At 41.4% G+C, this 12,468-nt stretch overlaps 1 protein-coding gene across 30 annotated transcripts in view; it reads right to left on the reverse strand.

Moving 5' to 3' along the window:
* Window positions 1-12,468, reverse strand: part of DTNA (dystrobrevin alpha) — a 210,664-nt gene that overhangs the window by 66,672 nt on the left and 131,524 nt on the right. For 29 of the 30 annotated variants that reach the window (XM_048939440.1, XM_048939434.1, XM_048939441.1 and 26 more), the window contains one exon: window positions 959-1,172. The exons of the other annotated variant lie outside the window; for it this stretch is intronic. In XM_048939440.1, the coding sequence (XP_048795397.1) occupies window positions 959-1,172 (214 nt within the window). The remainder of the gene's footprint in view (window positions 1-958; window positions 1,173-12,468) is intronic. 30 annotated transcript variants of the gene reach the window in all.

Below are 12,468 nucleotides of genomic sequence, written 5' to 3' on the forward strand. Positions count from 1 at the left end.
TTCTACAACTGATTGACTTCTTGTTTTTCCCTCAGAGGGACCGGAGGGGAGGCTGGGTGCAGCCCTGTCATGTGGAACAAGTACTTTTTCTCCCCGTTGCCATGGTGACTGAGCCGCCTGGCTGGGCTGCCTCCAAAAGGTGCACAAAACCCAGCCCCGATACCCAGCACTGGGACCATGGAGGGAGAGGGTGGAAAGAGGGAGGGGAGAAGGGCAGCACGGCCAATGTTTGCAGCTGGTGAACTGCCATAAAGAGGCAATAGGCAATATGCAGACTTAACAGCTGTTCTCCAGTAACGTGGGGCTGAGGATTTTGAACACAGCAATGCAGGCTGATGTCTACTCATTCAGTAACTAATACGTAATAACTAATACGTACACAAGGTACACTTGCTACAGCAAGCAGCTCACTCTACCTTGAACCTGTCCTTTTTGCAGTATGGGTCCATGCAGTAATAAACAACACGAATTTCAGTTTCACCTCCTGGTCATTATTCTATTTCTGTCATGGTCTCAAAATCATACTGCACTGGGAAGAGCCAGAAAAAAAAATGCTTACAGCTGCAAGAACTTGCAGTAAATGGAGCTCTTTCCAAATAATGAGCTATTAACCCCTGTCACTGCCGCACAGTCATTGCAGTGGTGTCAGAGACTGGTCGTCAATAAATAACAACATAAATTAGAAGTGAATGTGAATTTGTTTCTGTAGATAATTCCTCTTTGATATGAACAAATTGGAGAAACTGGATGGAAACACGCTTGTGCTGAATTTGGCTCAACAGAAAGGAGAGGCCCTTAATTTTAGGTTTTCTCCCTAGCGAGCACTATTCACACGCTCATTATTTGGGTCAGAATATAGCTTGTGGGATTGTTTTCCAGAGATATTTTCAGAGCAAGCGAAACCCTTTCACCAGTCAGGGAAGCAGGGAAGCCCGTGGGGGTATGAAAGCAGACTTACGGATCAAAGGCTGCCAGCAAGAAGTTGAGCAGTAAGCTGATGGACTGCTCCACATTGATCTGGTGGGTCGTCGGCATCCGTTTGTTGAGCTGGTAGAAAATAGTTGAAATCACAGCTTCCAGGCGAGCCACGTTCAGTTCGATGCTGGGATCCAGGTTGTTGAGGGCATTTTCCCGTAAGGCTTCTATCACGTTCCAAATGTCCACCAGGTGCACTAGGGGACAACACACAAACAGTCAGGGGGACACGTTCCTGAACCATCACGCAGGAGGTGCTTCAGGAAACATTAAATGAATGTATGCATGTTCCATCTCCGAGAATTCAACTTAGTGGAGGGAAGAGCAAATAAAAATCAAATCCATTAATAAACAAACCATATACTGTTACCACTATCTGCAACGAGTACAACTTCAGCTCAGGAAATCACTCCTCGTTGTATGAAGTGTTCAAGCAAAAATCTGTATTTCACTGAAACCACTGGAAGGAAAACGCACGCTAATAGTTTTTCTGAACCGTGTCTCTATGGATACCCATTCAGAAATTACTCTTAGATATTAATTTGCATAGCATATGGGCTTTTCAGAAGAGCCTATGAATACTAAGTGCTTAACACACACTGACATTTTGAAAATGCTTTTCAGCAATTTGAACGGAAAGCAAAATATTTTACAGAAACAGAGTTGTAATTGAGTCAGGGCAGACAAACTACATATAAATAAAGAACATGTAATGAGTGATCCCTAAGTCACATTTTGGTCTTCTAAATATATTTTCCAAATGATTTGTTAAATCTCTCTCTTGATCTCCTGATCTAGGCTGAATTTCACAGGGGCTGGTTTTGCCTGCAAGGACAGCTGAAAGGACAATCTCTGCTCATCCCTCATATTGTATCCAAACAGAGCTCTTGTTTGCATAGCAGCGTTACAGTGACTGTGTGATTGGCTTGCTGCAAATTGGCAATTCTTGAAGCGGTGGACCAAAAATCAAAAAGAAACACAGTCATTCAAAAGTTAGATTTAGTTTAAACACAACTAAAATAAATCATCTTTTTTTTTTAATCTTAAGTATTACCTTCTTTCCTAAAAATTTCAATAAGAGATAAATCATGAGATTCAGGGTGCAAATTCTTTCTTTTTACCAGAGGAACTACTGTACAGTTCTTATTAGTTAGCATAGTGATATGTCTTCATATTGAGAGCTACCTGTATCTGGATGAAGATGCATTTTATGGCAGATAGAAATGAGTTCTAATCCTCATCATTATATTTTCAGTTGCTTTGCAGGCAGCTCTCAGACTGCAATGTGGCATGACGGTCTGATGGCAGAGAAATGTAAGCCAACACTAGTTAGATAAATGAAACTACACTGACTCTGTTTACTTAGTCTAGAATTTTGCCCATTATTGTTTTTTTTTACTTCTACCTCAGGAGAAAAAAAATATCATCTCTATTGCCCTGCTACTGCATATGTAAGCTGCAAGCCCAAGGAGGAACACAGAGCATACAGGCAAGTGGCAACAGCAGCAGCAACTACTCAGGCATTACACAAGGTACTCTTCCCCTTCTTGCTGCTCCCTAGCAAATAATTGGGAAAAATTGCAAGATGTAGTTCCATTGTTACACTAACTGCTTACTTGGCCTTTATACTAAAAGGAAGCTTCTACAGCCCACCTTGTCTGCTTGACCTTGTCAGGAAATTGTCTTCAGAGAGCCATCCTGAATGAAGGCAGGGGGGTGAACACAGCCTCTCTGAACTTGTCCTATCTATCTCTCAGAAGAGCACATTCCCCAAAATAAATCCAGTGTAAGACTCAGATCCTGTTAATGCAGCCATTCCCATTTTTCACATTCCCAGTTTTCACTGCCAAGTTGCCACTGAGGTAATCTCAGTAAACAGGAGATGAACAATCCTAGGCTGTACAGGTTGTACAGGCTGTACATGTACAGCTGACAGGCTGTACATAACAACGTGCTAGGAAGCTTCTCTACATAGCTCAGAAAACAGATTAGACAGGGGACAGAAGTCATCACCAAAAATCATGCCACTGTCTGGTCCAGGAGAGAAGTTAATGAATTTCCCAATCTGGGTCACCAGCATAAGGTAGCAAAGAAACAAACACAGAGCAATACGCTGGAAGACGCAGCAAGAGGCTGGCCCTGTTGCACTTAGTCTGTGGCCTTACTATGAGGGAAATGGTAGGCAGAAAGCAAAGGCTGACTGAGAAATTTCCACCAGGGTCCAGCTGCTGCATGCCATGAGATTGGCCTCTGGTAACAGACAAAAGAGATGAAGAAGGTGCTTCCACCAGTAGTTTTGGGGTGCTGGGGTTTGTGTGCAAACTGTCAAACCTGGGCTGCAGCTACACTGAGAGGTGGCAGTGTCAGCAATGACAAGGCATAATGAATAGGAGAAAGGGAGAAATACCCACGCAGATGGCTAACCTTGACTTGAGGCTACACTAGCAAGATAGCAAACCCAGAAAAAGCATGAACAGGGTTACCAGCTGAACAGCACTGCTGACCAAGGCGAAACTACTAGGGCAATCTAGACATAAATATGGAATAAGGATGTAAAATCAGCAGCATTGCGGCCAGTAAGAAAGGGACAAGCAGGGAAAGGCTGCTCATCTGAGAGGAGATGAGCATAAGTGAAAAAAACCCCACAGTGTGATGGTGGAAGAAGGGAATATAAAGGACAACAAATCATGTCATTGGAGCTGCTTGGGGTACTCCTCAAGCAGCTCTGCACCTGATCAGTGCAGAGAAATGAAGACAGCAACAAGCCTTGTCCTGCCCACATGCATATTCGGTTCACTTCTGCCCCTGCAGCATTTCTTCTTTTCGCACTGATACTACATTTCTCATAACACAGTCATATCCAGAGTTAATTTTGATGATGGTTTTCAGAAGGGAAATATCCAGAGGCTAGCAGAGGTGAGACTAATATCAGCACGCTAACACATTCAAGTGAAAAATATTGTTTTTAGCATTACCTCTAACCTGAAAGCCTCACAGGCTGTCCTGATGTTCATTCGTATGCTACAAAGGTAGGGCACACATCTAAGAAAATGATTTAGTGGAAACTGCATAGCAGCAACCGTCCCCCACCTACCATAAAGTATTAGTCTCACAGAACTGCTGTGTATTTGATATTATAAATAATTTTACTTGGCTTTTTTTTTTTCTTTTTTTTTTCCCCCCAGAAACGCCTTGGTTCCACTTGAAGCCAAATAATCAACAATCCTATTGCACCATTTTATTTTTCATTTTACTCATGAATTTTAAATTTATTTTACAGAAGCTTCTTCCTGCAGGAAGAAAGGAAAGACGGATAAGATCCAAACTTTTTAGCATCTGCTAATTTTGAAAACATCTCTTTAAATCTCTAGCTCAAAATTACAAATAGAGTTTGCTAAATTGTTGTTATGAGGACTTCCCCAGCTTTTACTCAAGTTGGTTGTTATGGGCAAGAGTTTGGAACTCACCCACCTAAGCTTAATTCCTCAAAAATTGGTAAACTGAAAGGCATCTAAAATCAGCTATTAGAGACAGATGAGGTGAACGATGCTTTGAAGGTGCTTTTCTATTTCTTTACTGACTAGAAAGCATACGACAACAAGCATACCTGAGATGTGACCTCAAGGCTGGCAAGGTTAACTGAGATGAATCCCACACCTTGTTCTTTAAGTAGTAAGGAAAGATGCCTTTTTTGTTCTGACCACTATGTGGCCTATAATAATTAGGTCTTACAGAAAATACAAATAATAAATAATTTAATCTCCATAAAAAGTTATCAGATCTTACCATAGCCACCTCCTCTGCATTCCCTGACTCTGCATCTGGGTGGTACTGATCACTCAGAACCCTATTTTTCAAAAATGTACTTAGGCAGTAAGCAAGCTTAAGTATTATACCATGTTGCCTGCCTAGGGTGGGAAAAAGCAGAGGCAAACATTGGCCTTTATAAGCTCCACTCTGTCTATCAGTACTATTAGAAACTTACGTCAGTTTCAAACTGCAGCTAATAAAGTATCTGTAGCGTCACACCTTTTTCAATGCAAAACCAGAATGATAACCTTGCAAACTTCGCATAAGCTTGTTTCCTTCCCATTTTACTTTTCATCCTCTCCATCATTCCGCTATGCCCAAGTATTCATTTGCCCATCCCTCAGATTGTCTTAATCTCACTGAAGAAGGCATTTCTCCTTACGTCGTAAAACATGTAGTGCAATAAAACCTGAATCTGATTTCTAAGTACTGTGGTGACAGGAAGTTTTCAGTGTAACCAGCTTACAAATACTACCCAACATTTTCTCTCGAAAAATCTGCCCCAATTCCTTCAACAAAGTTAAACTGTAGGTTTGTCTCAGATTCTGTAATGGCTACTGTGGCAGCTGTTGCTGCCTTGTGCACTTATACTTTTATACCTTCAACATGAGAAAAATGCCCTTTCTCAGACAGATATCTGCTAATTGTTTTTACAGAGTCACCAGACTACCACTACACATCAGGAGCAAAAGCTGCTCATGTCTAGCATCTGTGTGGAGTTAAAGTGATTCAAAGATATACAGCCTAGCGAAACGTCAATTGCAAACTGCTGTGATGGGTTCATCTGATGGGCAGCTGAACTCCCACTGCCTTTCTTCAAAGGAATAGGAGAAAATAAGAAAAAGGGCTGAGATAAGGACAGGGAGATTGCTCAACTATTACAGTTATGGGCAAAATAGTCAGCATAGGGAGATTAATGTAATTTGTTGCCTATTGCTAACAGACAACAGCAGTGAGAACTAAAAGCAAACTAAAAGCACCTTCCCCTCATTCACTTTCTTCTCCTAAGCAGTGCAGGGAATGGGAGCTGAGCTCAGTCTGCTACTCCTTCATGGTCTCTCCCTTCCCCTGCCCCAGAGTGGAGTCTGCCTCATGGGATGCTGTCCTTCCCAAATTGATCCTGTCTAGGCTTCCCACAGGCTGCAGCTCTCCAAGCACCGCTCCAACCCAGGTTCATTCCACAGCGCCCACCCTTTAGGAGTTGCTCCAACATGGCTTCCCATGGGCAGCAGCTCCCCCAGCCCTCCTGCCCATCATGAGCTCCTCTCCATAGGCTGCAACCCGAACCCAGGGCTGCTCCTGCAGAGGCTCTCTGCAGGCTGTGCCTCCTTCAGGCCTCATCCACCACACAGTGATCTCCTCCAAGGCTGCACGTGGAGATCAACTCCATGGGGTACCCACGGCCTGCAGGGGACTTCTGCACTGACCTTGGTGCCTGCAGGGCTTTTCTCTCACATTTTATCACTCCTCTCCCAGCTGCTGCTGCAGTGTTTTTCCCTCTCTTAAATCTGCTCTCTCAGAGGCACAAGCTCAGATCTGGACATGGCAGGATCCTTTCGGAGAAGGCTAGAGCTCTCTCTGATCTAACATGGGACTCTTCTCACAGCTACCCACCCCTGCCACGTAAGCACAACACAACTACAGAGCGCACAAGGCAGATGAACAGCACTACAGACGGCTGCCACTCACTTATTTTACACAACAATCATTAGTAACAAATGCATTCTTGGAGGAGGCACAACCCAAATCACAGAGAATTAAGATTAACGTATGGAAATACACTCCAAATAACAAATGTTATTTTCTTCAGTGAAACTACTTCACCTGGTAAAACAGCATTTGGAGAAAGAGACTATTGCCAGTACATTGTAAATGAATTGGTCTCTCTCTGCAGCATTTAAATGTGGATGGAAGACCACCGTCTCAGTCTGAAAAGTGTTTTGCATTTTCCTCTATCCAAAAAGCTTTTATACATTCCTGAGGATTTACATCCTGCCATTCTCCCTTCATTTGTGTTCAGAACATCCTTTCCTATTGCTTTTTACTGATTTGATACTATGAAAAATAGGAATTAGAAGCCACAGGGCAGAATTCCACCATTCTACAACTCTGTCAGGAAGTTGATCTTTGAAGGAGGTATACTTGATACCATTGGAGAGAAGTTTGGACAAAATTATGTTGCTTACTATAAATGCATATGACAGTTTTACCAATTTTGATCTTCCTTTTCTCTCCCAAGAGTTCTTTAGCTTCTACATTAGGAGGAAATCAATGCACTTTTATTTTAATGGCTATTCTTAAATAGTAGCTTTCTGTTTGGTAGATTACAGTATAGACAAAGTGTGAGATAAGAGATGGACTATCCTTTTTTACTCAGCTTAAAGCAAAGAAATTAAAATTTATTTATAAGGTGAGAAATGAAGTCGTCCTCCTATCATGCAGTTTATTTATAGTTACCATGAGATACAGAAGCTGTGAGATAATCTTGGATATATCACTAATCTCAAAGGAGGCAGATTACTTCAAACATCAGCTGCCAAGAAATGCCGTTGCCTGAAGCAAGCATAAAAAGAAAAGTGTAGTGGAAGTTATCTTCTAAGTGGAAAAAGCAACAATAAAAAAAAAAAACAAAACAGAGGAAGAGTTTGTGTGCTTAAGCCTTCTTAAGATTAAACCAATTTACTTTGCAAAAAACCAAATCTTTTCTACAGTATTTTTTGTACTCCACATACACCATGGACTCTACAATGTTATTTTTCCATTTATTATTAAATGAACATGGAAGAGAAGACTGTGTTTAATCAAACACGGGAAGCAACTAAATTATGGCTTTAATAATCAATTCAAATTTGCTTAACTTACAGTAGGCCTAATTACATCTAAGGTAAATATGCCCAACTGACAGTTACCACAGAATTCCACCTTGACAGTGTTTGTTGGTGAATATAAGAACAACTTTTAAAGCAGTATTAACTTAAATCTTTTCAAAAATCTAAGGATACATTTTATTACAATTTTAGTTCAGCACAGTTCTTACAGATGTGCCTGAGTTTAAACATACCAGCATTGTAATTTGAAATCAATGGCACTTGAATGTATTGCAGGTATTCAATGTGGATTTCATTAGAAGTGAAAGACCTATGCTTCCTTGTCTAGCAATCTCCCGGATATTATAAAATGTTAGATGATTCTTCTCTTTCAGATTAGAATCCATGAACCCATCACCAATGAGGGTGTGCAGCCATTTGTCATCATCACTGTTGTGAAGCCCTGGGAAGTCACTCACTCTTTCCTGCTTGACTCCTCTTTTCTGCTGCCAGGAGGGTAATGGAGCACTGAACAACGTATTTTCTCACTACAGAACACCTGTTTGTGGCCAAGCTGCCCCTCATACCAAGCAGCTGCAGCATGCTCAGTAAAAGCCTTAATGTTTGTCCTACCGCTATGCAGACCAAAGTGCCAACTATGATGGCTTCACATTTTCTGGTGCCAAATTACATGAAAAAGAAAATGTAACAGGGTGTTAGGTCTGTTTGGCTCAAAATGAGGTATTCCACCCTTTGGCTGGGTATGTCTGGCAACAGATGCCACCCTCCATAGCCTGGCACACCCAGGCTACGCTCACTACCCAAATATCTGAACCTGCTCCTGGAAATGTCTTCTATGCTTTGCTTCTACCTCCCTCATCTGCTTCTGCTTCCAAACACAGTTTATCCAGCACAGTGACTTCCAGCACAGCTGGGCACCCACTGGGCAGCTAATCCAACAGGCATGGCATGTCCTAAGCTAGTAACAAAACATTCAGAATATTTACAGACATGCTATTCTGATCCCCAAATGCTTTAGTTTTTTTGAAATATGTGTATTCCCATATAATAGTAAGAAAGGTTGTAAGAGGATGGTACACTGAGGTACTGATAATCTAGAGCAACCAGAGACAACGTTTCTGTATTTCTTTGTAGAAATCAAATTCTCAAAAACTGCCCCAACTCAAGCTGAATTTGGCAAGGGATGTGAAGGGTAACAATAAAGGCTTTCAACAGCAGGACAAGCTTAGTAGGCTAAGTAGGCTTAGTAGGCTATGGCACCCAGTGACAAAAAACATAGGGAAGGCTGAGCTACTTGAAGCCTTCCTATCCAGTCTTCACTGCCAAGTTTCATCTTCAGGAAGATGCAGATCCCTGTGATAAGTGGGATAGTCAAGAAGAGGAAGACAATCTTGGTTGAGGTGTTTTGGAGCTGGTTAGAGGACATTTAGACAGACTGGACACTCACAAGTCCATGGTACCTTATATGCGATGCACCCACAAGTGCTGAGGGAGCCAGGTGATGTCACAGCAAGGCCACTCAATTACCTTTCAAAGGTTGTGGCAACAGGGCAAGGTTCTTGAGAGCTGCGAGAAAGTTGGTGTTAATCTCTTTAAAAACAAGCAAAAAGATCCAGCGATCTAAAACTTCATCTCAGTCCACAGAACGGGGAATGGAGCAAATCCTCCTGAAGTTATTTCCAAGCACGTTAAGGACAAGAAAACAACTGGGAGCAGTCAGCATGGAGTTATGAAGGAGAAGTCATGCTTGACCAACCTGTCTGCTTTCCACAATGAAATGACTGCCTCCCTGGACAAGACAGAGCAGTAGATATTCTTTATTAAGGCTCTAGAAAGGCTACTGACACAATTTTCTATAATTTCCTCACTGAAAAAAATAGCTACAGACTGGACAAGTAGAAAGTGAGCTACACTGAAAACTATCTGAAATGCCAGGCTGAAAATCTTGTTAACAGCAGCACCAAGTCCAGCTGGAGGCCAGTCACTAATGGCATACCCTGAGGCATAATACTGAGGCCAAAGCTGTGGAACACCTTCATTAATGACCAGGATGACGGGACAGAATGCATGCATAGGCAGTATTCCTGAACTGCTGCCAAAGCTGGCTGCTGGATGCCTGGAAATCTGTAGGATAAAATGTATAGAGCTGAGGTGATGGATTTCAGGGGAAAAGTTTTAAACGTTCTCCAGTCCAAATTCTAGGCTTGCATTCTTGTATCCTCACCTACTGTTCTGCCCAGAGTGAAAAGTGAGTTATTTTAAAGCCTTTTGAGATTCTGATCACTCAGCACATTAAACAAATGTGGCCTGTTGGACGTGCCCGTCAACTTGGCCAAGTGCTATTCATGAGGAAGAACTGCTAGGATAACAATATGCTGAAATGTGGTCTTTTTATCCTTAATATGGCAACCGACAAAGCCTCCAATGTGTAAGATCACATGGACATCTCCAGTAAAATTATTGTCTATGTTAATTACATTTACAATAAAAGCTCCTTCTCCCCCCTGCTGTCTCTTCCTGCCTATTCTATCTCACCTGTACTGACAGAAGGGCTCTGTGTGGGTGGCTGAAGAGGCCAACAGTCTCCCCAGCAGGCACCGCTAATGACAGTCGATCCTGTAAGGGAGAGCAGGGGGCAATGCATCCCACAGTGCTGGGCTGGGGAAACGGCTGCCACTGCTTTTCAGCCAGCTGCTGGGAAAGGGGTTCCTTTTTTTAAACACTCTTGAAAATCATTTATTCGAAATGCTGAATAAAGTATGACATACATAAATTAAAATAAGAAAAAACATAACTCTAAGCTCCTTAACGTTTTTGTGACAAACAGGAGAGAACATTCAGTTAAAACACTGCTCTGTTACTAGAAGTCACGTAGCTTAAATCCACACATTATATATCACTTACCTGTTTTAAACCTTGAACACATTCATAAGTCAAAGACCAGCGTGTCAACAGCAGACATGCTGACATCTATATTCCATATCCAGAAACTTTGTAAATTCTGCCCAAAATGACAATGGTACCCTTAGATTATTCATCTCCCTTATTTTTTAATATCTCTCCCTAACACCATTCTAGTAAGAAATGCCTCATTTGAGGCACTGTGTAGTCAGGCCCGAACGTGACTAAGTATTTCCTTCAAATGGGGATATGAGGTAACAAAACTTGGTCAGTAAATATGGATGATACAGAACAGCTTTCTCATTTCTCTTAAAACAAGGGCAATTTGTCTTACATCTGAGTTTGTATTTCATCAGCAAAACTACAGCATCAAAATTTTAATTAGATATAATTCTTCTGTAATATACTGCAATAAAAATATTTTAGGAAGATGTTTCTGCACTCCCAAAAGGAGGTAAAACAACCTCCAGCGTGGGTGATACCGTACCTGCAGCTGATTTGCAAAACACCATCTCTGTTATACCTAACCGGTGACAGAAAATGAATTATGGAAACTTTCAAAAAAAGTGTTTCCAGGAAAAAGACATGGTCCAGCACTCCTATTTATGAGATTATACTGGAAGTTCAGAAATGACTGAGTGTCTGAGAAGAAAGCTATAATTTGACAGCCTGGCACAACTCAGCTTCTGTGCAATAATCCAAGCCAAAATAGCTTTTAAAGAAAAGGCAGAACAGAGTGCACAAGCCTTCTGTTCAACATAGCCTTGACCACAGGATGGCACTACTGGGTGCATTTTAGTAAATGCAGCACACGTTGGCCATTAAATTTTAACTCTGTATTGGCACGACATCAACCAAACTAACACAAATCAAAGGTTGTGTATTCCCACTGCTGTCCCCAGAAAACTGCCTTGTCCATGAATTTAGCTGAATATGTGCTTGGAGATTCAACAGTGTGAACAAACTATAAAGGCTATCACATTTGATAGGCAAATAATGCTAAGAGGTAAAAAAAAGGGCAGAATAATCTTCATGTTGGGTGTCCTTTTTACGGTAATAAAATCTCCTCTGGAAATATGTTTCTTCAAGTGCCAACTCTGACTAATACCGCATCTTTTTCTCCTAAATATGTCCACTTTTTTCTTTTCTTTGGTACCGCTGCTCCCAGCTGCCCTCTACCCCTCAGAACCTCTCCATACCACAAGAGACCTCTAGCCACGTTACCTGCAAACAGTAAGTGTAAAGCAAATGCAAAAGCTGAAAAGCTGAGTTACTTACATTTCCACTAATCTTGAATTAATATGTGTTACCAGCTCTAATGATACAAAGTGTTAGCCCTGCTCTTACAGTAACTGCTGCTTTCCTTAAAATCCCTGACACTGGAAGCTTGTGATGGCAAGTAGATATTCAGCTTAACAGGTCTTTATAACCCTTTCCTCCCTCATGGCCATGGAAAAAAGTTGACATTACGTTGGCAACCTTTAAAGTTCAGTCATACCACGAAGGTCAGAGAAAAAGAATGAGCACTTATACACTCAAAACTGCTTGAAGACAAAGCTCTCCTCGGCTCATCTTCTGCTTTTCAGAGTTTGACTCTCACCATTTTTTTTGTTCCTAATTTTTTTTTTAATCATTTAGGGTTGGCAAGACTGTAAACAACAACACAAGGTGCAGAATGCTAACGAATGAGGAACTGCACATCTCCCTGAATATCAAAGTAGTATTTTACATATAAGCATATTGTTAAGCTGATCCTTTCTATATTAATTTATTTCTTATGTAACATGCAGTGAATTTGGCCTACAAAATTTTCATCAAATAACTAGAGAAATATTTAAATTCATCTTAATCCTTGAGTAAACTTGCTCATTTCAGAACTGTATTTTTCACCCCCCAGAACAGAAGTGACACACAAAAAAGAGATGATAAACGTCCCTCTCTTCTGTTGTCAGGA

Source organism: Lagopus muta, chromosome 3 (genome assembly GCF_023343835.1).
Source record: "Lagopus muta isolate bLagMut1 chromosome 3, bLagMut1 primary, whole genome shotgun sequence".
Lineage (NCBI taxonomy): Eukaryota > Metazoa > Chordata > Aves > Galliformes > Phasianidae > Lagopus > Lagopus muta.